Genomic DNA, 27,211 nt, shown 5'->3' with positions numbered 1-27,211 from the left:
AGGTGGGTAGATCACCTGAGGTCAGTTCGAGACCAGCCTGACCAACATTGTGCAACACCGTCTCTACTTAAAAAAAAAAAAAAAAAAAAAAAAAAAAAAAAAAATTAGATGAGCTTCGTGGTGGACGCCTGTAATCCCATGTACACGGGAGGCTGAGGCAGGAGAATCACTTGAACACGGGAGGCAGAGGTTGCATTGAGCCGAGATTGCGCCATTACACCCCAGCCTGACAACAAGAGTGAAACCACGTCTCAAAAAAAAAAAATCATTTTAATAGCAGGACATTTATTGGATCTGATTATCAACTGACATTGCTTTGCCCAGGCACGATCCCAGTTTGCAGACGGCTGAGCTGCTCCAGCCTCTCTGCCTGCAAAACTTCTCCGGGTTTTACAGGCAGTTGGTCGAGGGACGCTCCGGCCCCGCCCCTTCGCGTCCTGCTACGTCCGTTGCGCGCGCAGATTTTTGCAGACCCGGAAACAGGTCGCGTGGGTCGAAGGTCACGACGTAGCGCGTCGGTTTCCCTTTGTTTAGAGTCGGTCTGAGATTCCCAGCGCTCTCGCTCTTCTGTACCGGGGATCTGAGGGCCGACAAAGACCTTGAAATCCCCCATCTCCATTCACCCCGTGTAAATTCAGGCGTCTCCGTGAGAGTCCGACGGTCGCTTCCTAGTGTGTTATAGTCGCTCGGCGACGGGTCCCGTCCCCGGTCCTTCTGCCTTGGGCCAGGTAAACACGGATTTTCAAGACTTATTTCCGCAGAGAGAGCAGAGAGGAAGCCAAGATAGGGAGGGCAAGAAACAGGCAGCCGTTTATGGAAATTGGGGGCAAAGATGGGACACCAAGAGGAACTAGGAGTAAAACAAATTGCCATAATGGAGCAGAACACGTGGAAGAGAAGGAACAGAGGGTAAGAGGGGGAGAAACAACAGGATAGGAGAGGGTCAGGAAAATGAGCCAATGCCTGGGGGAAAAATGAAGTGAAGAAAGGCAGGAGAAAGCAGGTGAGAATGAGAGAGAGGTGCACAGTGAGGGAGGGAAACATACTCATGACGAGATGGGAACCCTGAGAGCAGGTGAGTGATGAGTTGGTTGAATATTACGATTAAGGAGTGATATACCGATTTCTCTCATTGTAATCTTATAAATATAAAATTTATTTTAAAAATGCAGATGAAGATGAGACTTGCAAAGTTCCTGCCTATAAGGCAAGTGCATTTTGTAATTTTTGGGATCACAGGTTAGCTTCCATTCACAATCCCTATCCAGCCAGAGGTCAGTGACTTGCCTCATTCAGGTGTAGGTGATTGTGTAAGATAGAAGGGAAAACGAAAGTGTTTTTCCTACTCTTACGATCACCACAATAGTGAACACCCAACACAGAATGCCACCTCTCTGGTCACAAAAATGTGTGGGGATTATCTCCCACCAACAAGCAATTCATCAGACACCACCTGGGTGTTCTGTAATTTAACTCAATTTCACACTTAACACTCTCCATGTGGAGTTAGTATCAGATTCTACAGGTTGAGGGCTCCGTTCCACAAGACTGCTCCCACTTCAAGTGCCACTTGCAAGTCCTGGGTTGGGACCACAGCCTTGTGACCAATCAACCAACTATAAACTGGGGAATTTTGCTCACATTTTGTGAATTTGCTAGAGTGGTTCACAGAACTCAGGGAAATTTTTTGCTTAATTTCATCCCTTTGTTACAAACAATATTACAGAGGATACAGATGAACAGCCAGATGGAAGAGCCTTCCTAGTAAACTAATCAAAATGAGGGGCTTTTGGACCAGGCATAGTGGCTCTCGCCTGTAATTCCAGCACTTTGGGAAGCCAAGGTGGGCAGATCACTTAAGGTCAGGAGTTCATGACCAGCCTGGCCAACATGCTGAAAACCCATCTCTACTAAAAATACAAAAATTAGCTTGGCATGGTAGTGTGTGCCTGTGGTCCGAGCTACTTGACTGAGGCACAAGAATCTCTTGATCCCAAGAGGTGGAGGTTGCAGTGAACCAGGGGTCACGCCACTGCACTGTAGCCTGGGCGACAACGAGACTCTGTCTCAAAACAAAGCAGATGCTCTTGGAAACCATGATTTTGTTCTTGTTGCCCAGGCTGGACTACAATGGCACAATATCTCAGCTCACCACAACCTCTGCCTCCCGGGTTCAAGCGATTCTCCTGCCTCAGCTTCCCCAGTAGCTGATATTACAGGCATGTGCCACCACACCTGGCTAATTTTGTATTTTTAGTAAAGATGGGGTTTCTCCATGTTGGTCAGCCTAGTCTCAAACTCCCAGCCTTAGGTGGTCCACCCGCCTCGGCCTCCCAAAGTGCTGGTATTACAGGAGTGAGCCACTGCGCCCGGCCAGAAACCATGCTTTATTTATTTATTTATTTATTTTTAAAAAATAGAGACGAGGTTTCACCATGTTGGCCAGATGGTCTCAAACTCCTGACCTCGACCAGGCATAGTGGCTCACGCCTGTAATCCCAGCACTTTGGGAGGCTGAGGCGGGTGGATCAAGAGGTCAAGAGATCGAGACCATCCTGGTCAACATGGTGAAACCCCGTCTCTACTAAAAATACAAAAATTAGCTGGGCATGGTGGCCCGCGCCTGTAGTCCCAGCTCCTTGGGAGGCTGAGGCAGGAGAATTGCTTGAACCCAGGAGGCGGAGGTTGCGGTGAGCCGAGATCGCGCCATTGCCCTCCAGCCTGGATAATGAGCGAAACTCTGTCTTAAAAAAACAAAAACAAAAACAAAACAAAACAAAAATTCAAACTCCTGACCTCAAGTGATCCGGCCCGCCTTGATGCTGGGATTACAGGTGTGAGCCACCACACCCGGCCTGTACTTTTTATCTACATCTAAACTGAGGGGCGGTCTTGTGGGACTGCATCTTTAACTTGTGGAATCTTTGCCTGCCTCCAGGTAGACAGTATCAAAATTGAGTTAACTTGTGGGATACACAACTATGAGTTTACCACAGAACTGGTCAGCGTGGACTGGACGCGGTGGCTCACATCTGTAATCCCAACACTTTGGGAGGCTGAGGTCGGCGGATCATTTGAGGTCAGGAGTTCGAGATCAGCCTGGCCAACGTGACAAAACCTTGTCTCTACTAAAACTACAAAAATTAGCTAGACACGATGGCATGTACCTCTAATCCCAGTTTCTTGGGAGGCTGAGGCAGGAGAATCGCTTGAACCCAGGAGGCGGAGATTGCGGTGAGCCAAGACTGCACCACTGCATTCCAGCCTAGGCAACAGTGACACTCCGTCTCAGCCATGGGGGAAAACACGCATTTTGGTAACAAGAGGCGTAGTATTCTGTGCTGAATATGAGTGTAGTAAAAACAGTTTGGTTTTTTTCTTACCTCAACCAGTAAAGGGAAGAGACATGGCCCATCCACTTGCCTCAGGGCCTGTGATAGCTACTGAGTAGTGACGGGGAATGATCTCTCTCTGCTCCTGGCTGCTGCTGGTCCTGAGATTGTCCACTATGTGCCAGCCCCACTCACAGTCTCAGAGTGGGATAATGTGCTTCCTCTAAGGTGTTATTAAATTTTTTGTCTTGGAAATTATTTTTTATTTTAATTTTTTTGAGATGCAGTCTTGCTCTGTCGCCAGGCTGGAGTGCAGTGGTGCAGTCTCAGCACACTGCAACCTCTGCCCCCAGGTTCAAGTGATTCTCCTGCCTCAGCCTCCCAAGTAGCTGGGACTACAGGGGTGTGCCACCACGCCTGGCTGATTTGTGTATTTTTAGTAGAGACGAGGTTTCACCATGTTGGTCAGGCTGGTCTTGAACTCCTGACCTCAGGTGATCCACCTGCCTCAGCCTCCCAAAATGCTGGGATTACAGGTGTGAGCCAGGAAAATTATTTTGATCAGCATTCTGAAATGGAGATACTGTCCATTAAAACACACACACTCACATACTCACTAAAGCCTTCTTTCCTTTCTTCAATCTTTAAAACAAAAAATACTGTATTTACTACATTTCTGCCCAGAAGTACCCCTCTTGCACGCTCTATTTTAGAGCACAGTACACTGAAATCTTGTTTATAGCCTGTCTTCAATTCTTGCTTCCAGTTCTTGTTGACTCCGTCGAATCAAGTCATCACATCCACCATTCCAGTGCTCCTTTATCTGAGTCACCAGTGACCTATCTGTTTCTAAATTTATTTTTAATTAATTATTTATTTTATAAGGGATGAGGTCTCCCTCTTTTGCACAGGCTGGAGTGCAGCGAGGCAATCATAGCTCACTGTAACCTCGAACTCCTAGGCTCAAGTGATCCTCCTGCCTCAGTCTCCTAAATAGGACTGCAGGCATGCGCCACTATGCCTGGATACTATTTTTATTTATTTATCGAGATGGAGTCTCCCTCTGTCTCCAGGCTGGAGTGCAGTGGCATCATCTTGGCTCACTGCAACCTCTGCCTCCCAGGTTCAAGCAATTTTCCTGCCTCAGCCTCCCAAGTAGCTGGGATTACAGGCACACGCCACTACGCCCAGCTAATTTTTGTATATTTAGTAGACACGGGTTTTCGCCATGTTGGCCAGGATGGTCTCGATCTCTTGACCTTATGATCCACCCACGTCGGCTTGCCAAAGTACTGGGTTTACAGGCATGAGCCACCATGTCCGGCCTGGTCTGTTTATGTTTGAGACAGGGTCTGGCTCTGTCTTCCGGGTTGGAGTGCAGTGGCGTGATCACAGCTCACTGCAGCCTGGACCTCCTGGGCTCACAATTCTCCCACCTTAGCTTTCCAAATATTGGGACTACAGGTGCATGCTAGTTTGCCTCTAATATTTGTTTTTTGTAGGGTCGGGATCTTGCTGTGTTGCCTAGGCTAGTCTCAATTTCCTGGGCCCAATCGATTCTCCCATCTCAGCCACCCAAGTGGCTGGGACTACAGGTGTGTGCCACTGTGCCATGCTAATATTTTGAGTAGAGTTGGAGTCTTGCTACGTTGCCCAGACTGGTTTAAAACTCCTGAGCTCAAGTGATGTTCCCACCTCAGCCTCCCAAAATGTACCCAGATGGAGGCATCATTCATTCAAATACATTCCTACACAAAATAAAAGTTTTATTTTCCTTCTATTCTTCTATCTTTAAAACAAAAAATATTACATTAACTACATTTCTTTCTCTAGAAAGTGCCCCTCTTCTGTGCTCCCAAAACTCTGGAATTAAAGGGATGAGCCCCTGCACCAGGCTTAATACAATTTGTAAAAATTTTTTTTTTTTGAAACAGAGACTCGTTCCGTTGCCTAGGCTGGAGTACAGTGGCATGATCTCGGCTCACTGCAACCTCCACCTCCTAGGTTCAAGCGATTCTCCTGCCTCAGCCTCCTGAGTAGCTGGGATTACAGGCATGCATCACCACATCCTGCTAGTTTTTTTTATTTTTCATAGAGATGGAGTTTCACGATGTTGCCCAGGCTGGTCTTGAACTTCTGAGCTCAGCCAGTCTGCCTACGTTGGCTTCCCAAAGTGCTAGGATTATAGATGAGAGCCACTGCACCCGGCCAGTCCCACTGTAATTTGCCCAGGAATTGAATCATCTGTTTTTCCAGTATGTCTAGGCCATACAGTCATCCGTCAATATCAAAGGGATTACTTCCACAACCCCTGACGATTCCAAAATCAGGTGATCTTCGAGTCCCTTACATAAAGTTGTCATACACTGCATAATGACATTTTGGTCAACAATCACATCTATGATGGTGGTTCCGTAAAGTTACACTGGAGCTGAAAAATTCCTGTTGCCTGGCTACCTCAGAGCAGTCATGACGTCATAGTCCAGTGCATTCCTTGTGTCTGTGGTGATGCTGGTGTAAACAAACCTAAGTTGTTACCAGCCAGCTTTAACCTGGGTGTGGGTGAGGATGACATTGCAATGGTCCCAGAGGGGGTTCATGAGAAATGAGCGGGTAAGTTGTTGGAACTGATACAAGAACAAGAACACGTAGCTGAAGAAGAGGTAAGAGGATAGGAAAGTGAAGGAGAAGAGAAAAAAAATCCGGGCCGGGCGCGGTGGCTCACGCCTGTAATCCCAGCACTTTGGGAGGCCGAGGCGGGTGAATCACGAGGTCAAGAGATGGAGACCATCCTGGTCAACATGGTGAAAACCCGTCGCTACTAAAAATACAAAAAATTAGCTGGGCATGGTGGTGCGTGCCTGTAATCCCAGCTACTCAGGAGGCTGAGGCAGGAGAATTGCCTGAAACCGGGAGGCGGAGGTTGCGGTGAGCCGAGATCGCGCCATTGCACTCCAGCCTGGGTAACAAGAGTGAAACTCCGTCTCAAAAAAAAAAAAAAAAAAAAAAAATCCAAGAACGTTCACAGTGGAGGGTTTAGCAGAAATGTGTAGAAATGTGTACAGACCTCAACAAGCTTCTTAAAAAGTTTGGAAACATGAACTTCAACACCAAAAGGTGTTTATTTATAATTACGTATTTATTTTGAGACAGTTTTGCTCTGTCCCCCAGGCTGGAGTGCAGTGGCGCGATCTCGGCTCACTGCAACTTCCGCCTCCTGGGTTCAAGCCATTCTCCTGCCTCAGCCTCTTGAGTAGCTGGGATTACAGGCACCTGCCACTACGCCCAGCTAATGTTTGTATTTTTAGTAGAGGTGACATTTCACCATTTCGGCCAGGCTAGTCTCGAACTCCTAGCCTTGTGTGATCTGCCTGCCTCAGCCTCCCAAAGTTCTGGGATTACAGGCGTGGACTACCGCGCCCAACCCCAAAAGGTGTTTATTAATAGGAAAGTTCATGGTTCATTATCTGCTCAAAAGAACATTTAGGAAGAAAAAATAAGCAAGCAAACTGCTATGGATATTTTTCTTCCTCTCTCTCTTGTTTCCTGATCAGCTGACTTTGAGATTCCAGGTACAGACGTATTTCTGAAAAGAGTGCCTCCTCAGCTAGGAGAGCCTCAGGCACGTTCTTCAAGAGGTGTCCGGAAGAAGGCATTGTCATCCCAGGAGATGACAGCTCCGTACATGTTATTGCCCCTGAGGACCTTCCAGTGGGACAGGATGTGGCACTGGAAGACAGTGACATTGACGATCCTGGTCCTGTGTAGGCATAGGCTGATGTATGTGTTTGTGTCCTGGTTTTTGACAAAGAAGTTTAAAAGGGGAAAATAAATTTTAAATGAGAAAAATACTTTTTTAATATTTCATTTTAAAAAAGATCGAGGGAAAAATAAATTTTAAAAGACAAAATATTTTTGTACAGCTATACAATGTCTGTTTTAAGCTAAATGTTATTGTAAAAGTCAAAAAGTTAAATTTAGAAGTTTATAAAGTTAAAAATTGACGGTAAGCTAAGATTAATTTGTTATTGAGAAAAATATGTTAGTATAGCCTAAATATACAGTAAGTATGTATGTATGTATGTATTTTTATTTTATTTATTTATTTATTTATTTTTTCAATTTTTTAAGTTTATTTGATGTATTTGACGACGATCAGCGATTAGTTCTCATCCACATTGACTGTAGATTTTTGAAAGTGGTAACAGGTACATAGGTAACCAAAGTATAGAGCTTATTTGGTGAATCTTCATCCTCATTACGTTTTCTGGACAACCGCACACGGATTCGGTATGGGACATTCCTTATTCCTTTGGCCCAGACAGCTTTGTTGAGCCTGGTATCAATGCGCACATCTGGAGTTCCCATCTCCTTCATGGCAAATTTCCGAATCTCTCTGAGCGCCCGAGGGGCATGCCTCTTGAAGCCCACTCCATGGATGCGCTTGTGAATGTTGGTGGTGTATCCTCCGGTCACCACCTGGTTGATGGCAGAACGGCCCTTTTTCTTCTCGCCACCCTTCTTTGCAGGAGCCATTCTGTCATTTCCGAGGTGGAAAGGAACTGTATTTTTATTTTTTAGCTCTTATACAGAAGAACGTATGTATTTATTTGTGAGACAGGCTTTCACACTGCCGCCCGGGCTGGAGTGCAGTGGTGTGATCCTGGCTCACTGCAGCCTCAGCCTCCTGCATTCAGAGGATCATCCCACCACAGCCTCCTGGTTAGCGGGGATTAGAGGTGTGCTCCACCATTCCTCAACTTATTTTTGTATTTGTTTTTCGTAGGCACAGGAGTCTCGCCATGTTGCGCAAACTGGTCTCGAACTTCTGGGCTCAAGCAGTCTGCTTGCCTCGTTCTCCAAACGCGCTGCGATTATTAGTGTAGAGCACCACACGTGGCTGGGTATTCAGTATTTGTAAAATCTACAGCAGTACACAGTTGTGTCCTAGGCCATCACATTCCGTCCTCACAGACTCACTGACTGATCCAGGGCAATTCCTAGCCCTGCAAGCTCCATTCATGGGAAGTGCCCTATACAGATGTACCATTTTTTAAACATTTATATCGTATTATGACTGTTCCTTTTCTATGTTGAGACATGTTTTTATTTACAAGTACATACCATTGTGTCACAGTTGGCTGTAGTATTCAGTACATAACATGATGTATAGATTTTTAACAATAGGTTACACCATATACTCTAATGTGTGGTAGGCTATACCGTCATGGCTTATGTAAGTGCAGTTAATAATGAAATGGTCTGAAAATACATTCCTCAAAACAGGTCCCGTTACTAAGCAATGCATGACTATATTTGCATTTAAACTGCACACATCCTCCCATATACTTCAAATCATCTCTTGATTGCTTATAATAGATTAATGAAACTTATAATGGATTACTTATAATGGATTAATGAAATTTACAAATGCTATATAAATAGTTGTTATACTTTGTTGTTTTCTTCTATTACTTGATTTTTTTTGTTTTGTTTTTTGAGACAGAGTCTCTCTCTGTCATCTAGGCTAGAGTGCAGTGGTACGATCTCGGCTCACCACAACCTCCGCCTCCTGGGTTCAAACAGTTCTCCTGCCTCAGCCTCCTGAGTAGCTGGGATTATAGGCGCGCTTTCACGCCTGGCTAATTTTTGTAGTTTTTAGTAGAGATGGGGTTTCACCATGTTGGTCAGGCAGGTCTCGAACTCCTGACCTCGTGATTCACCCCACTCAGCCTCCCAGACAGCTGGGATTACCAGTGTGAGCCTTTGAGTCACTGCGCCCGGCTCTTTTTTTTTTTTTTTTTTTCCCGTAGTTAATTCAGTCTGTTATTTGTTGAATCCCTAGATTTGGACCCTAGAAATACTAAAGGCCGACTGTAGACTCTATCTGCCCATTAGTCAGTTAATAGTCTTCTTTTGGCTGGGTGTGGTGGCTTACGCCTGTATTCCCAGCACTTTGGGAGGCCAAGGGACATAGTTCACCTGAGGTCAGGAGTTCAAGACCAGCCTGGGCAACACAGTGAAACACCATCTCTACTAAAAATACAAAAATTAGCCAGGCAAGGTGGCGGGCATCTTTAATTCCAGCTACTCGGGAGGCTGAGACAGGAGAATCATTTGAACCCAGGAAGTGGAGGTTGCAGTGAGCCAAGATCACTCTGTTGCCCTCCAGCCTGGGCAACAGGAATGAAACTTTGTCTCAAAAAAAAAATAGTTTTCTTTTTGATCTGGTCTAACTTTTGGGGTATCTCAGGCCTTTTGTTTAATTAACCATTATTTTACTTAACAGTATCACCCAAGTACCTGGATATTGATGCTGGCAATTTGGATATGTCAATGAGAAGCTGTCACGCGCATAATTTAAGTGCAGTAAATAGAGTTCAGTCCTGTTTGAGGTTCTGGGTATCCACTGGGCATGTTGGAACATACCCCTCATGGATAAGGGGATTCCACTGTGTTGTGTATCTGGCACTGAGCACCAAGGCTCTCTGTCCTCCATTTGTGAGGGATTACATGAACCTGGGATCCACAGAGAGGGTAGGGAGGCTGTGCTCTGCATGGGGTTTGATCAGGGCTGAGTCTGTGTCCTGAATGGGGCAGCTCAGTCCAGCCCAGCTCCCCACTGCTGCAGCATGTGTGGGGGCATCTCCAGGAGGGGAGCAAGTCCTGAAGAAAATAGTAAAATCTTCACTAGTTGCTCTTCCTGTAGGAGTTTCTTGTCCCTGCATCAACTCTGGTGCAGTGGGCAGCGGAGGACACCTTTCCACAGGGTGAGCTCTGACCTGTGTGTGTGGCTGTGGCACAGGAAGGGGACTCTGGTGCAGTGGGCAGCGGAGGACACCTTTCCACAGGGTGAGGTCTGACCTGTGTGTGTGGTTGTGGCACAGGAAGGGGACTCTGGTGCAGTGGGCAGCGGAGGACACCTTTCCACAGGGTGAGGTCTGACCTGTGTGTGTGGCTGTGGCACAGGAAGGGGACTCTGGTGCAGTGGGCAGCCAAGGACACCTTTCCACAGGGTGAAGTCTGACCTGTGTGTGTGGTTGTGGCACAGGAAGGGGAATGTGTTGATTCTGAGCAGTAATCAGCATATTTTTGACATTTAGGATTGACTTCTGGACAGTCATGCTATGTGATGAAGAAGCCCAGAAGAGGAAAGAAAAGGAGTCAGGGATGGCTCTTCCTCAGGTAAAGTGATATTCTTGGTGGATTGTTCTATTTCTTTTTCTTTCTGAAATGCCTGAAGCATTCAGCCTGACACCTTTGCTGGCACTCACCCATGCCTTCCCTCAGTCCCTCTCATCTGATTTAGATTCCATCTCCTGTGACCCAGTGACATGCACTTGGGAAGAGGCTGCACTGGACGTGGTCCTGGGAAGGACTCACCCCCAGATGAGGATGGAGATGGGGTGTGGGCCCCGTGGTGTGAGAGCTGTTGGGCGGCAGGGTTTATGTAGAGGCCACATCTGGATGCACTTTCAGCTGTCTGCGGACCAGGAGTAGAGAAGCTGCATGTGGAAGTCACATATTAATGTGCATGAGTACCTGGTAAATTCTGGAAAAGGAGTTCAAGAAGGAGAAATCTTTTCTGATTTTTACTACTTTTGAAGTAAACACCTGTCTTTGTTTCTGGCCTGGTTCAGGGAGGACGCTCTCTCTTCTGTCTCAGAACGTCCCTCCCATGGAGACTGGTGTTCCTGCAGGGAATCTTGTACAGCATCTGTGTTAGTGAAGAAAGCTGTAGTTTTGCTCAGAGATTGGAGCAGAGTTTTTAAAGAGGTTAAAGAGGTAGAAATTATATTCATTCTCGTTCCACCAATTATTGTTATTGTTATTATTTTTTGAGATGGAGTTTTGCACTTGTCACCCAGGCTGGAGTGCAGCAGCACAATCTCAGCTCAGTGCAACCTCCACCTCCTGGGCTCAGGAGATTCTCCTGCCTCAGCCTCCTGAGTAGCTGGGATTATAGGTGTGTGCCATGAAGCCTGCCTAATTTTTATGTTTTTAGTAAAGATGGAGTTTCACCGTGTTAGCCAGGATGATCTCGATCTGCTGACCTTGTGATCTGCCCTCTTGGCCTCCCAAATCGCTGGGATTGTAGGTGTGAGCCACTGTGCCCGGCCTTGTATTAGTTAATATGCTAAAATGGCATTCTGTTTTGGTTACAGGCCTGTCATTCGTTAGTTCTAACAGATCCTGCTTTTTCCTGCCTCCTACCCCCACTTTTTTTTTTTCTGTTTTTTTTCCTCTGCTTCTGGTCCCTGCTCAGGCCTCCTGTGCGATGGTGATTGTCTGCAGCACAGACCAGGGCCTTTTCCTTGCCTTAAATTAGAAGAAATGGATCCCATGTTTACTGCTGATGATGATGTTTTTCGAGATCTTCTTGTTTAATATCATGATGTTTTTTCCAGTTTCATTCTTGGCCTGAGTATTAATTATCTAGTAATTTCTTAAGCTATGTGCTGCTGAGATATTTTCTATGACCTTTGTTCGTTTGTTTGTCTTTTGAGATGGAGGTTCACTCTCATTGCCCAGGCTAGAGTACAATGGTGCAATCTTGGCTCACTGCAACCTTCGCCTCCTGGGTTCAAGTGATTCTCCTGCCTCAACCTCCAGAGTAGCTGGGATTATAGGCACCTGCCACCATGCATGGCTAATTTTTTTTTTATTTGGGATTTTCACCATGTTGATCAGGCTGGTCTCGAACTCTAGACCTCAGGTGATCCACTCCCCTCGGCCTCCCAAAGTGCTGGAATTACAGGAATGCCTGGCCTATTTGTTAAATCAGTGTATTATATTCTTAAATTTTCTGTCATATGTCACTGCTTTATTAGCAAGATAAATCAGTAAACTCCATTGGGCCTTTGCTAATACCTACATAGGTAAATTTTATTGGACAAAAGTGTATTTATAGGCCAGGGTTAGTGGTGTATGCCTATAATCCCACCTTCATGGGAGGCAGGGGCAGAAGGATTAAACGCTTCCCTTGAACTCAGGAGTTTGGGGTCTTTCTGGGCAACCTAGTAAAAGCCCATCTGAATTTTTAAAAATACTATGTTTATATTTTGAAATGTGGATATTTATTAGAGATAGGAGTCAAAGTTTCTATGTTTTAATGATCTGCCATTTTTAATGGCTTAATATTAAAAAATGTTTATAAACTAAATTGAGTACAATTTATACATGTTTAGTGTTGCAAACAGTGTGGTCATCATTTTAGGGACACTTGACATTCATGGATGTGGCCATAGAATTCTCCCAGGAGGAGTGGAGATGCCTGGACCCTGCACAGCAGGCTCTGTACAGGGACGTAATGCTGGAGAACTACAGGAACCTGGTCTCCCTGGGTGAGGACGATGTCCCTTCGGAAGCAGGGATCTGCTCTAAGCCAGCTTTGCATTTTCTCTTGTGTGCCTTTTGGGAGCCCCTAAATTGCTTAACTGAGTTAGAAACCTTGTTGACTCGGAAATGCAAAGCTCTGTTATGCTCTCTGGACTTGAGATGTCTCCCTTCTTCAGATGTTCTGCCCCCTTTGTGATACGTCATGGTGGCGCCAGATGACCAGTTCTTTCTTTTCTCCCCTGTGCTCACAAATCAGTGGTTCTTGGAAGAGATCTCAATGGCTGCATATTACAGTACTCCCTACGCATTCAGAAGGAGGCAGTCTGTGGGTGAACTTGTGAAATATTTTTCTTTCTTTCTTTTTTTCTTGAGACAATGGCATGGTCTTGGCTCACTGCAACTTCCACCTCCCGGGTATAAGCGATTCTTCTACCTCAGCCTCCCGAGTAGCTAGGACTACAGGCCTGTGCCAGCACCCCGGACTAATGTTTGTAGTTTTTTTGTGTGTGTGTGTGTGTTTTCTTCTTCTTCCTTTTTTTTAAAAAAATTTTTTAAATTACGGTGTCAAGCAGACTGAATTTTTTGTATTTTTAATAGAGATGGGGTTTCACTATGTTGCCCCGGCTGGTCTCAAACTTCTGACATCATGATCCACCTACCTCGGCCTTTCAAAGTGCTGGGATTACAGGTGCGAGCCACTGTGCCCGGCTGCAATATTATTCTTGATCTATTTGCAATATCCTCTCTTACCTAAACCTAGGGCTTGGGTTTTGGAGATGCCCCAGCACATCTTCGTTCTTTCTTTTTATAAACAGGAATCTGTCTTCCTGACCTAAGTATTATCTCCATGTTGGAGCAAAGGAGAGAGCCCTCGACTCTGCAGGGCGAAGTTAAAATAGTAAAAATTCAAGATGGAAGGGAATGTATCAGAAGTGTGAACACAGGTAAGAGCTCGGATGGGCAGAGTGGAAGCCACGGTTTTTATTTTTTTATCTTTTGAGACAGCGTGTTGCACTATCACCCGGGCTGGAGTACAGTGGCAGTCATAGCTCACTGCAGCCTCAAACCCCTAGCTAGACTCAAGCAATCCTCCTGCCTTGGCCTCCCAAAGTGGTAGAATTACAGCCACTGTACCTTGCAAAGCCATACAATTGTTTTTTGAGATGTAGTCTTGCTCTGTTACGCAGGCTGGAGTGCAGTGGTGTGATCTCGGCTCACTGTAACTTCCGCCTCCCAGGTTCAAGCGATTCTCGTGCTTCAGCCTCCCCAGTGGCTGGGAGTACGAGCATGTGCCACCACACCCAGCTAATTTTTGTATTTTTAGTAGAGAAGGGATTTCACCATGTTGTCCAGGCTGGTCTCAAACTCCAGACCTCAAGTGATCTGCCTGCCTCAGCCTCCCAAAGTGCTGGGATTACAGACGTGAGCCACTACGCCCGGCCGAGTTTGTGTTTTTTACGGCACAGGGTAGGCCTCAGCAGGAGATTCCCTAAAACCTATACACATGCTAGAAATTTTTGAATAGGAGTTTAAATATTTACTTTCCTTTGTTTTATCTGACTTAGTAGCTACTATTAAACAACACTTTTGCCAGTTAAGTTTATTATAGTGTATAATATGGAAATTTTTTGTACCTTAAGAATATGCTGTTTTACAATTGTTGCCGTCTGAATCTAAGAAATACCATTACATGACTTGCCATAATTTGTTATTTAAGACTGAGGAACAAACTCAGAGCATGTCTTCCTCTGTCTGGTCTTGCACCACACAACAGTAAACACAGAAAACTCCTGTGACCAAGTGTGAGCTTTTTCCTCTACCAGTAAGTAAGCAGTCAGCTCTGCAGTGGATACTCGCAGGCTGCCCTTCAGTTCTCTTCCGATGCTGTGTACCTAGAGCACGTCACATCCCACAGGTCTAGGGCTCAGTCTTCAACACTGCCCCCTTTCAGACACCAGTCACAAGTCCAGGCCTCTGGAACTTTTGACCAGACAGCTTCAAAAGTTGGTCTTCTCTCTTTGGGTTTGATTAATTAGCTAGAGTGATTCACAGAGCTCATGGTAATACATATGTAATGTTTACAGGGTTTATTACACAGCATATTTTAAAGGATCCAGGCCCAGTGTGGTGGCTCATATCTGTAACCTAAAAATTTTTGGAGTCTGAGGCGAGTGGATTACTTGATCCCAGGAGTCTGAGACCAGCAACATAGTAAGACCTTATCTCTACAAAAAATTAAAAAATTAGCCAGGCATGGTAGTTCATGCCTTGTCGTCCCAGCTACTCAGGAGGACTGCTTGAGCCCAGGAGCTTAAGGCTGCAGTGAGCTATGATCACACCGCTGCACTGCAGCCTGGGTGACACAGAGCGAGACCTTATTCCAAATCAATTGATAAGGAGAAATTAACAGATGGAAAGAACATAGGGTCAGGTCTGGAAGGGTCTGAAGCACAAGAGCTTCTGTTCCCTAGAGTTGGCTTGTGCCACCCTCCTGGCACGTGTGTGAGTTCCTGCTCACCTTCCTGTCAGCGTCGGTGTGTTCAGTGTCCAGAACGTCTCTGAACCCAGACCTTTTAGGTTTCTATGGAAGCTTTATTACATTATGTAACTTCATTCTGTGTCTTTTTGTCTTTGTATGAATGGCTTATTTCACTTAGCATAGCTTCTTTCAGGTTCATCCATTTTGTAGCATATAAAGACATTTCCATATTTTTTTTTTTTTTGAGATGGAGTCTTGCACTGTCTGCCAGGCCAGAGTGCAGTGATGCGATCTTGGCTCACTGCAACCTCTGCTGCCCGGGTTCAAGTGATTCTCCTGCCTCAGCCTGCTGAGTAGCTGGGATTACAGGTGCCCGCCACCACCCCCAGCTGATTTTTTTTTTTGTATTTTTAGTAGAGACAGGGTTTCACTATGTTGGCCAGGCTGGTCTCAAACTCCTGACCTCCTGATCCACCCTCCTCAGCCTCCCAGAGTGCTGGGATTACAGGCGTGAGCCACCACGCCTGGCCCTTTGTCAGCATTCTTTCCCCTAGACATAAAGCAGGACGCTCTCTGGCAAGGTCTTAAGACCTATAGTCAGAAAGGTTGGGGAAGATGAGAGTCCTGCCTTGGGGCAGGTGAGAGGAGGGCAGGGGAAGGTTGGAGAGGTTGTGTTTCTTGAGTTCTGCCCCAGGGCCTACCATACCCAGTATTATAACAGAAGACTGTAGCAAAGGCTATGGGAGTTATGAGCCAGGAACTGTGGATATGTGTATCATAACACCACATGGGGGCTCCCGGAAACCAGCGGACAGTTACATTATGAATAGAAATAATGCAAGGGGGGCTTTCTGCTTTATTTTCCTAATTATGAAGGGAAAGCCTTCATTATTTGAACACTCAGTATGATGTTACCTTTTTTTTTTTTAAACGGAGTCTTCCTCTGTCACCAGGCTGGAGCGCAGTGGCACAGTCTCAGCTCACTGCAACCTCTACCTCTCGGGTTCAAGTGATTCTCCTGCCTCAGCCTCCCGAGTAGCTGGGACTACAGGCGTGTGCCACCACACTCAGCTAATTTTTTCTATTTTAGTAGAGATGGGGTTTCACCAGTCTCCAGGATGGTCTCAATCTTCTGACCTCATGATCTGCCGGCCGTGGCCTCCCAAAGTGCTGGGATTACAGGCGTGAGCCACCGCGCCCGGCCACCTTTTGGCTTTTTGTATATGGCCTCTATTATGTTAAGTAGATTCCTCATATTCCTAACTTGTAATGTTTCTATCATCAGTAGTTGCTGATGTTCTCAAATGTTTTTTCTCAAGTGAGTTTTTGTTTGTATTCTGTTTTTGTGTTCCTAAGTTGCAATATCCTTGCATTCTGGGACTAAATTTTACATGATCATAGTGTGTGATCCATTTTAATATACTGCTAATACGCTTGCTAGCATTTTGTTGTGGATATTTGCATTTGCTTGATGAGGAATATTGCTCTGTAGTTTTTTTTTCTTTTTTTTTATCTGTAGATCTTGTACCATCTTGTAGATTTTTTTCTCCTTCATTTTGCCCTTATTCCCTGCTTTTGTATTTTGTTGGTTTTTTATAATGACGTGCTCTGAGTCCCGTCTCATTTCCATTTTTGATTTCAGTTAAAGTTGCATAAAACGTTGTAACAATAAAACATTATTTTACAATGTTAATGGCTTAACTCTGATTACTACAGTCAGCACTACATTATAGCTGTAGGCTTTGTTACTGTGGCAGAAATTCCTTCTGCATATGTTATGTTCCCATTAACACTTTTGTAGTTCTTTTTAAATAATTTTGCCTTTGAAATGCTAGGAAAGAAAAGTAAAATTACAAATGAAAAGTACCCTAATGCATTATTTTTTGGTTTTTGTTTAAAAAAAATATTTTTTCATACAGTGTCACTCTCAGGATATATGTTCTGTATTTGAATCATTTATTGATCTTTAAGGAGAACTTTATATTTTCATTTGGGTTAGAGGTACTGTCTGGGGTTCTTTTATTTCCTTTTGAAGGATTCCCTTTAGCATTTCTTGCGGGACAGTTCGAAAGTACCAATGACCTTCCTCAGCTCTTCTTTATTCAGGAACATCTAAATTTCTCCTTTGTTTTTGCAAGCGAGTTTTGCTTAATATAATATTCTTGGTTTTTTTTTTTGCATGTGTGTGTTTGTTTTTTTGAGAAGTAGTCTTGCTCTGTCGCCCAGGCTGGAGTGCAGTGGCAGAATCTTGGCTCACTGCAACCTCTGCCCCCCTCCAACTCCCAGATTCAAGTGATTCTCCCATTTCAGCCTCCTGAGTAGGTGGGATTACAAGTGTGCGCCCCCATGCCCAGCTAATTTTTGTGTTTTCAGCAGAGACAAGGTTTCACCATGTTCACCAGACTTGTCTTGAACTCCTAACCTCAGGTCATCCATCTGCCTTAGCCTCCCAAAGTGCTAGGATTACAGGTGTGAGCCGTCATGCCCAGCCGTACTTTTTGTTCTTTAAGCGCTTTCAACATATCATCTCGCGGCGATCTAGCCTGCAAGTTTTCTGCTGGAAAATGCACATAGTCTCATGCAGTTCTCTTATATATTAGAAGTCTCTTTTTTGTTCCTGCTGTCCAGGTTGTATCTTTCTCTTTGCCTTTTGATAATTTATTTGTAATGTGTCTTTCTGTGAATGTCCTGTGGTTAATTTTAGTTAGAATGGCCAAACTTGCCGGGCGCGGTGGCTCACGCCTGTAATCCCAGCACTTTGGGAGGCCAAGGCGGGTGGATCACGAGGTCAAGAGATCGAGACCATGCTGGTCAACATGGTGAAACCCCGTCTCTACTAAAAATACAAAAAATTAGCTGGGCATGGTGGCACGTGCCTCTGATCCCAGCTACTTGGGAGGCTGAGGCAGGAGAATTGCTTGAACCCAGGAGGCGGAGGTTGCGGTGAGCCGAGATCGCGCCATTGCACTCCAGCCTGGGTAACGAGCAAAACTCCGTCTCAAAAAAAAAAAAGGAATGGCCAAACTTCTGGAATTTGTACATCCAGTTGTCTCCTCAAATGTGGGGTGTTTTAGACATTATTTCTCTCTTTTCCTTCCTTTCCTTTTCCTTTTCCTTTCCTTTCCGACAGGGTCTCACTCTGTCACCCAGGATGGAGTGAAGTGGCACAGTCTCGGCTCACAGCAATCTGCCTCTCTCAGGTTTAAGTGATTTTTGTGCCTTAGCCACTGAAGTAGCTGGAATTACAGGTGTGACCCAGCACGCCTGGCTAGTTTTTGTACTTTTAGTAGAGAGAGGGTTTCACCATGTCGGCCAGGCAGATCTCGAACTCCTAGCCTCAAGTGATCCACCCGCCTCGACCTCCTAAAGTGCTGGGATTACAAGTATGAGCCACTGTGCCTGGTCTGGACATTATTACTTGAATTGCATTATTACTTGAATCGCAAAAGACAGGGGTCCTCTGTCTTCTTATGAACCTCCAATAGTTTATACATTGTTCTGTTTGACAGCATCCCAAAATGTTGAGGTTTGTGTGTTTTTCTTTGTCATTTTTTCTTTCTTGTTTTTTATAGCTGATATTTTGTGCATCCTAAGTTTACTCATTCATCTCTGTGTCTTATTTAGTCTGCTGTTGAAACCGCTAGTAAAGTTTTCCTTCATTGTATTTCAGCTCTAGAATATTTGGTTTTGTTTTCTGTTTTTTAAGATGGAGTTTTGCTCTTGTTGCCCAGGCTGGAATGCAGTGTTGCAATCTTGGCTCACTGCAACCTCCAACTCCTTGGTTCAAGCAATTCTCCTGCCTCAGCCTCCCAAGTAGCTAGGATTACAGGTGCCTGCCACCATGCCTGCATAATTTTTGTATTTTTAGTAGAGATGGGGTTTCACCATGTTGGCCAGGCTGGTCTCGAACTCCTGACCTCAGGTGATCCACCTACCTTGGCCTCTCATGGTGTTGGGATTACAGGTGTGAGCCACTGCGCCTGGCAGAATGTTTGTTTTTTTTTAATTAGTTTAATTTACTGATGTATACAACCTCTGTCATTTTGGAAAAAAAAAAGAAGAAAAAGAAAAAATAGTTTTTCTTCTGCGTGATATTCTCCATATTATGATGTTTTGTTTTCCTGATTCACTTACTTGTCTGTTCCTTAGCAGCTGGGATTACAGGCACATGCCCATATGCTCAGCTGGATTTTTTGACTTTTAGTAGAGATGAGGTCTTGCTGTGTCACCCAGGCTGCTCCTGAACTCCTGCACTCACACAGTCCTCATGCCTCAGCCTCCCAAAATACTGAGATTACAGGCATGAGCCACCACACCCAGCCTCATTAAACATCTTAAAGCATTTGCTTTAGGTATTCTTCAAGTAATTCACAAGATTCCATGTTTTTAGGTTTGGTTTCTTAAGATTTATACATTTATTTATTATTATTTTGTCCTTTTAGCCGTATTTCCCCATCTTTTTGTAGGCCTCGTACCTCTTATTTTAGGTTTGGTAAAACTAAACCACTTCTTTCAGTTCTTTTATGTAAGAATTGTGCACAGGGAAACCTTTCCCAAGTAGCCTGTTGTAGAGAGTGTGGGGACACCTCAGTCCTTTTCTGGGGGTGTGTCTTTCCTAGCTTTATGCATATATTACACTATTACTAATGTCCATACAACTGCTCTTAAACGTCTTATTTTCTCTAAGGGGCTCGTCCCTGCCTTTTCTGAGAAGCTTTCAGATTCTGTTCTATGTCTCTGCCCTTTATCTTTCTCAAAGTCACCCGTAATCCTTCAGATTCTCTCCAGTATGGATTACAATATGGGTAGTAAGTCCTGAACACTCTCTAAATGCTTTGTTCAGTCCTGCAGATTCCCCACGGCTCCAGTGCATCACGTCACCCCCTCGTGTTTTCAGCTCTCACAATGTGACACACAACGTATACCGATACTTCTAGTGTCTGAGTTGGGTGAGACAGATTCCAGCCCCTCTACCAGGCTGTAAACATGCCAGAATCATGGGTTCATGTTCTATTCTTCCTTGCTTTTCCAGGGAGGAGCTGTATATTAAGAAGCAATGCAGGAAATAAGCCTATTAAAAATCACCTTGGATTAACCCTTGAGTCACATCTGTCTGAATTGCAGCTGTTTCAAGCTGGAAGGAAAATCTACGGAAGTAATCAAGGTGAAAACTTTACAAACTATAGTTCCTCAGTTTCACCACTTCAAAATATTTCTTCTAGTTTCGCAACACACATTTTTAATAAATATAGAAATGATTTTATTGATTTCCCATTACTCCCACAAGAAGACAAAGTATACATTAGAGGAAAATCTTGTGAATGTGAAGATGGCGAAGTCTTTAGAATGTCTGCAAGCCTTACTAACCATCAAGTAATCCATACTGCAGATAAACCTTACAAATGTACTGAATGTGGCAAGGTCTTTAGCCGCAATTCACACCTTGTAGAACATTGGAGAATTCATACTGGACAGAAGCCTTACAAATGTAGTGAATGTGACAAAGTGTTTAATCGCAATTCAAACCTTGCTCGACATCAAAGAATTCATACTGGAGAGAAGCCTCACAAATGTCACGAATGTGGCAAAGCATTTAGAGAGTGTTCAGGACTTACTACCCATCTTGTAATCCATACTGGAGAGAAACCTTATAAGTGTAATGAGTGTGGCAAGAATTTTAGGCACAAATTTTCTCTCACCAATCATCAGAGAAGTCACACTGCAGAAAAACCTTATAAATGTAACGAATGTGGCAAGGTCTTTAGTCTGCTTTCATACCTTGCACGACATCAAATAACTCATAGTACAGAGAAGCCTTATAAATGTGATGAATGTGGAAGAGCATTTCGCAAGCGTTCGGGCCTTATGGCCCACCTGCTCATCCATACTGGAGAGAAACCTTACAAATGTAATGAATGCGACAAGGTCTTTGGGCGCAAATTATACCTAAGCAACCATCAGAGAATTCATACTGGAGAGAGACCTTACAGGTGTAATGCATGTGGCAAGGTCTTCAGTCAAAATCCACACCTTGCACGACATCGGAAAATTCACACTGGAGGGAATTCGCTGCGTACCTTCCAGATGAATGAATGTGACAGAGTCTTTAGTTAAAATTCATACCTAGCACAACAGTGGAAGACTCAGGAGGAAAACCTTACAAATATCGTAAAATGTGGCAAAGAATTTACCTTGCATTCAAGCCTTATTACCCATCTGTTGATCCACCCTGAAAGGAAACCTTACAAATGTAAAGCTAATAACATATATATAAATAATATATAAAGAGAGAACAGAGCTGGGCACGATGGCTCACACATGTAATCCCAGTAGTTTGGGAGGCCGAGGCGGGCGGATCATGAGGTCAGGAGTTGGAGACCAGCCTGGCCAACATGGGAAAACTCCGTCTGTGCTAAAAATACAGGCAGTGGCACATGCCTGTAATGCCAGCTACTTGAGAGACGCACATCACTTGAACCCGGGAGGCACTGGGATTACAGGTGTGAACCACCGTGCCCAGCCTAGTTTAAATTTTTCTTAGTGTGAATGAATACATCCTTTTTACCAACATCGTTTAATCTTACCTCAGGAGGATAATTTATAGCACAGAATAATGTCCCGTTAGGATTTTAAGGTTGAAGCAGCCAGAACTGTGTGTGTGTGTGTGTGTGTGTGTGTGTGAGTGAGTGTGTATGTGTGTGTGAGTGTGTGTATGTGTATGTGTGAGAGAGTGTGTGTGTGTGAGAGACAACATACACTTCTGGGTGCACATACTTAGGTAAGTATGATTTTGAGTAATTACATGTAGTACTTGAGTTGTTCTTTGTACTCTGGAGTAGGATGCTTACGTGGGTAAAGTGAAAATCAGTTTGTGAATAGCAGTGCAATTTCAACCTTGTACGCCCTCACACGTACACCACTGTTAATGAGCATGCCCTGTATTATATTTCTATTGCCTCTTTCTTGTGTACCAAATAAGACCCATGGTGTGCACCTTCATTTTCATGCAGCAAAAATAAATAGTAATACAACAAATATGAAACAAAGTATGGGCTTGGGGGTAAAAATGCTGTAACATAATTTCTTTTTGTACCTGTACTCAGTGACGTAATTTGAAAATATTAATGTTCATCCATCTTTGAAGTCTAAGCACGTAGAGAATTTTGTTTTGGTACGTTAACTAGAAACTTCATAGAGTCACCCTCGCAAGTTTTTTGGTAATGTGAACTTTTTTTTTTTTTTTTTAAAGATGGGGTTTCACCATGTTCGTCAGGCTGGTCTTGAACTCCCGACCGCAGGTGATCCACCCGCCTTAGCCTCCAAAGTGTTTGGATTACAGGTGTGAGCCACCATGCCCGGCCGGTAATGTGAACTTTTGACCACTCTTCTGGAACTCGTTTAAGTCTCCCTAAGGTTTGGCTTGGATATTGAGAACGATGACGCCATGCGCTGACATAGTCTGAGGGTGTTCATTGTGTAACGAGGCGTTCGGGGAAAGCAGGGTGTACTTTCCCACCCGGTCCAAAAGTGGCTTCAGAAAAGTGAGACAGGTGACTGGCTTGGGGTGTCATGATTGCTAAAGGGTAGGGCTGAGGTGGGGGTGCCCACTTGTTTGAAATTCCAGTTGGTTCCAAAGGAGTGGGCACTGGGGCTTTATTACGATTTCACCAGATCCACATGATAGGAAGAGGGAGTGCAGAGGTGTAAAAGGCGTTAGTGTTCAGACATCAGAAAATGCAGTCAACTCTGTTACAACACTGAATATTTCCTCTTGAAACTCCTGCCAGCTTGGTTAGGACGTAACCCCAATTTTCTTCATGGTAACATCTTATATTCCTTTTACAGATACAGATACAGGTCTCATTGCACAATATCATTGTTGAAAATGCTTGTGAAATAGAGTTTAGTAAAATTACCTAAGGTTTTTTTTTTTTTTTTTTTTTTTTTACAGTAGTTCAATGAAAATCATTGTGTGGAAATCATTGTGTGGAAGTGTTTATAATAAATATGACTTAGCATATAATTTTATAATACCTAATTATAGAATTTGACATAATTCTATAATATATTACCCAATAAATAACAATTGTGTCATCTATATTTATTATACAATAAATATAATTTTACAAGAGCATTTTTCCAAAAGCTATGGATATGTCATTTTCAGATTATGGTATTATGCAATATATTCCATGGTTCACTTTCAATTGTAATAAAATTATATTTTTTTGTATGTATATATATTTTTACATTTTTTTCATACGTTGCATCCAAATTCAATGTTTAACACATTTCTTCTTTGTTTTTCTCTGGTGAAAACTTTAGGGGACAGATAAATGAGGGTGTTGTTTGGAGACAAAATTTTGTGACATGAGACAGCATGGTGGCATGCCCCTGTAGTCCCAGGTACTTGGGAGGCTGAGGTGGGAGGATCACTTGATCCCAGGAGGTCCAGGCTGCAGTCAGTGAGCTGTGATTGTGCAACTGCACTCCAGCCTGGGGGACAGTGAGACTGTCTCAAAAAAAAAAAATTTGACATGAGTATCCCATAAGACAATGGCAGATACAGACTACGTTTAATGTCAATATGAAAAAGAATATTTTTACTCTATTGAAGACGTCAAATCATCTGAAGTGATTCCAGCCCTTTCTTCTTTTCAGATATTCTGGATATTCTGGCTTTTGGGTTTTTTTTTTTTTTTTTTTTTTTTTTGGCCTTTCATCATATTGGATAATCTTGTCAGTTATCTACAAAATGCCTTCATAGGAAATATATTAATCCCATGTGTCAGTGTAGGGTAATTTCACACTGTTGAGTCTTCCAATAAATGGATGTTATATATGTGTCTATTGGGTGTCTTTTTTCATCAGGATTTTGTACTTTTAACATAAAAGTCCTGTGAATGTTTTGTTAGACTGACACTTTTCTTCAACCTTTTTTATTGTATTTTTTTTCTTCTTTGAGATGGAGTTTTGCTCTTGTTGCCCAGGCTGGAGTGCAGTGGTATGATCTTGGCTCACTGCAATCTCCGCCTCCCAGGTTCAAGCAATTCTCCTGCCTCAGCCTCCCAAGTAACTCAGATTACAGGCACCCAATACCAGGCCCTGTTAATTTTTGTTTAGTAGAGACAGGGTTTCACCATGTTGGCCAGGCCGGTCTAGAACTCCTGACCTCAGGGATCCAGCTGCCTTTGCCTCCCAAAGTGCTGAGATTACAGGTGTGAGCCACTGCGCCCAGCCCCTGCATCCTTTTTATACTGACCCTTGTGATCATATCATTTTATCAGAGAAACCAGGGCAAACTTTCATCTGAAGATCCTTAAGTGATCACATTTGCAAACTCTTAACACATAAAGTAACCCAGACTATGTGGATGGAGATATGGACATCATTTGGAAGGACATTATTCATTCTATCATAATTATCACATATTCTGATAATGGATATTCTATTATACCTTCCTTTCTGGTCTTTTTTTTTTTTTTGAGACAGAGTTTCGCTGTTGTTACCCAGACTGGAGTGCAATGGCACAATCTCGGCTCACCGCAACCTCCGCCTCCTGGGTTCAAGCAATTCTCCTGCCTCAGCCTCCCGAGTGGCTGAGACTACAGGTGCACACCACCATGCCCAGCTAATTTTTGTATTTTTAGTAGAGACGGGGTTTCAACATGTTGACCAGGATGGTCTTGATCTCTTGACCTCGTGATCCACCCGCCTTGGCCTCACGAAGTGCTGGGATTATAGGCGTGAGCCACCGCCCCCGGCCTCTGGTCTTATATTTATATGTCTTTCTTCCTTTATTTCACTGGCTACAGTGCCTAATACTGTGTTCAGAAGAGTAACTTGCCGTATTCTCAGTCTCTATTGTGAAACATTAAGTTTTTTTTTAACCAGAAATTTTGAGGTCTTCTTTAAAGTTTGCAGCTGTTCTTTATTAAGGTAAGAAAGTTTGGCTCTCTTTATTTCTTTGAAAGTTTATATTATAAATGAGTGTTGGATTTTGTCAAATTTTTTTCTGCATCACTTTATAGAATCCTACGATTTTTTCTTTTTATCATGTTAATATTGGTTAAACGTTATATATTGATTGATTTATTCCTCTCACAACCCAGTTTGGACAGAACATTAAATTTTAAATGATTAGGCTGGGTGCGGTGGCTCACACCAGTAATCCCAGCAGTTTGGGAGGTCGAGGTAAGCAGATCGATCTCCACGAGGCTTTTGTGGGATGCATTTGTATTTTCATTTGTTTTAAAAAAGTTTTAGTTTTATAATTCTTAATTTTTTTTATTGACTCACTGTTCATTCTGGAGTATGTCTCAAGGAAGCTGAGGGACAACATGTTTTAATATAAATGTGGAAAATGGCTATTTCTTCTGAGACGAGCGGCCTCTGGTTTCTAGGAACAGACTGAGAGTTACAGCTTTAATTATGGCTGGGAGGCTCAGAAAGCTGTAGAAAGCAAACGTTCTTTTCAGCCTCACTGAGTGCCCCCCGTGCTCAGCAGCTGGTATGGTAAATGGGATGAGCTACAGGATTACGTTTAGGCGAAGGCCTTTGCTCTCCACCCAGCATCCACTCTCCCTGCGCACACTTCCGTCCTTCCCCATTGTCTTCTCTGGAAAGGCAAAGCTGACTTAGTTGTGTGATTGAGGAAGAGAAGTGGTTTATCTTTTTGTGCCTCTCCTTTACGCCTCCCTCAGCTCTTTGACCTTCCTTTCCGCTGCTCTGCTCAGACTTTCACTTCTTGCAGTTGCACTATCAGTTGGCCTCACCCAAGACCCAAGGATTTAGATCTATGAATAATATTCAAGCCAACATCATTGCCAAGTGAGAAATCTTTTTTTTTTTATTCGAGACAGAGTCTTGCTCTCTTACCCAGGCTGGAGTGCAGTGGTGCAATCTCGGCTCACTGCAACCTCTGCCTCCTGGGTTCAAGCAATTATTCTGCCTCAGCCTCCCGAGTAGCTGGGATTACAGGCACATGCCACCATGCCTGGCTAATTTTTGTGTTCTTAGTAGAGACGGGGTTTCACCATGTTGGCCAGTCTGGTCTCAAACTCTTGACCTCATAATCTGCCCGCCTTGGCCTCCTGAAGTGCTGGGATTACAGGCGTGAGCCACCGTGCCCGTTCCACAAGTGAGAAATCTTTAACCCCAGGACCTTTTCTCTGTGGAGGGATCTTGGCAGCGTAGAAACTTCTCTTTCTGCAGAGTTTAGACTCTTACTGGAAAAGCAGGTTACTGCTCCTGCTCAGCTCCCCCTCACTCACAGTGGAGACCATCTGAAGAACACTGGCACATCCCATGAACACTAGCACGCCCTCTGGCATAGCCTGCATTTTGGGGGATGGAACCCTCAACACACCCATCCCCCCAAGCGAAGCCTATGCCAGAGGGTGTGTTAGTGTCACTCCGTGTCATTCTTTTACTCAGTAAATGCAGAGACTGTATTTTACCCCAGCCTTTGTTCTCACCAGGGATAAAAATGGTAAACAACAGAATATATACTTCTATCCTACCTAGTTTATTTTTTTGAGGAGAGAGGGGAGGAGTGAGGAAGGAAAGAGGAAGAGAAAAAAGGGAGGAAATGAAAAGTCTAGTTTAAGTGGTGGATTTCTCCTGCTGATACCTTGTTAAGAGTTTCTGTGTCTTTATTCATGAAGGACTTAGCTTTCAGTCACCATTTTTTCCTTGAAAGTACGTTTGTCTAGTTTTGGTACCACTTAATTTTCAGTCACCTTTTTTATTTCTGCTAATGTCTTTGTTTACTTTTGGTACCATGCTAATACTGATCTCATTAGTTGAGCTGGACTTCTATAATCATTGTGGGATTATTCACAACAGCCAAGATGGGTCAGCAACCCAAATGTCTCTTTTTTTTTTTTTTTTTTTTTTTTGAGACGGAGTCTCGCTCTTGTTACCCAGGCTGGAGTGCAATGGCGCGATCTCGGCTCACCGCAACCTCCGCCTCCTGGGTTCAGGCAATTCTCCTGCCTCAGCCTCCTGAGTAGCTGGGATTACAGGCACGCACCACCATGCCCAGCTAATTTTTTTTTTG

General features: G+C 43.9%; 2 protein-coding genes across 7 annotated transcripts; one reads left to right on the top strand and one right to left on the bottom strand.

The window, feature by feature from the left end:
* Positions 1 to 491: 491 nt before the first annotated feature.
* On the top strand, positions 492 to 23,387 carry ZNF610 (zinc finger protein 610). 6 transcript variants are annotated; one of them, XR_010344214.1, is made up of 6 exons: positions 492 to 728; positions 10,436 to 10,517; positions 12,550 to 12,676; positions 13,487 to 13,615; positions 20,183 to 21,400; positions 22,400 to 22,454. XR_010344214.1 is itself a non-coding variant. In XM_064380945.1 (5 exons), exons 2-5 carry the CDS (start codon positions 10,455 to 10,457, stop codon positions 21,262 to 21,264), a joined length of 1,401 nt encoding a protein of 466 aa, XP_064237015.1. In that variant the 5' UTR covers positions 492 to 728; positions 10,436 to 10,454; the 3' UTR covers positions 21,265 to 23,387. The 6 variants fall into 6 exon arrangements, 5 of the variants coding, with proteins under 5 accessions (XP_064237015.1, XP_064237017.1, XP_064237019.1 ...); XM_064380945.1 differs by having other exon boundaries at positions 20,183 to 23,387; XM_064380947.1 differs by lacking the exon at positions 492 to 728 and having other exon boundaries at positions 6,605 to 10,517; positions 20,183 to 23,387.
* Positions 7,488 to 7,868, bottom strand: LOC105724014 (large ribosomal subunit protein eL31-like). The gene has a single exon (XM_064380762.1). It carries the CDS (start codon positions 7,866 to 7,868, stop codon positions 7,488 to 7,490), a length of 381 nt encoding a protein of 126 aa, XP_064236832.1.
* Positions 23,388 to 27,211: the final 3,824 nt, after the last annotated feature.

This window comes from Aotus nancymaae, unplaced genomic scaffold (genome assembly GCF_030222135.1).
Source record: "Aotus nancymaae isolate 86718 unplaced genomic scaffold, 86718_ANA_hifiasm-v0.15.2.pri h1tg000028l, whole genome shotgun sequence".
NCBI lineage: Eukaryota > Metazoa > Chordata > Mammalia > Primates > Aotidae > Aotus > Aotus nancymaae.
This window is presented reverse-complemented; position numbering and strand designations above follow the sequence as displayed.

Bases quoted from the DNA above. Each gene is read 5' to 3' on its own strand.
- LOC105724014 (XM_064380762.1), bottom strand. From the start codon at position 7,868: ATGGCTCCTGCAAAGAAGGGTGGCGAGAAGAAAAAGGGCCGTTCTGCC.
- ZNF610 (XM_064380945.1), top strand. From the start codon at position 10,455: ATGCTATGTGATGAAGAAGCCCAGAAGAGGAAAGAAAAGGAGTCAGGG. The intron at 10,518-12,549 runs GTAAAGTGATAT...TCATCATTTTAG, and splicing joins CAGGGATGGCTCTTCCTCAG to GGACACTTGACATTCATGGA. The intron at 13,616-20,182 runs GTAAGAGCTCGG...TTGCTTTTCCAG, and splicing joins TATCAGAAGTGTGAACACAG to GGAGGAGCTGTATATTAAGA.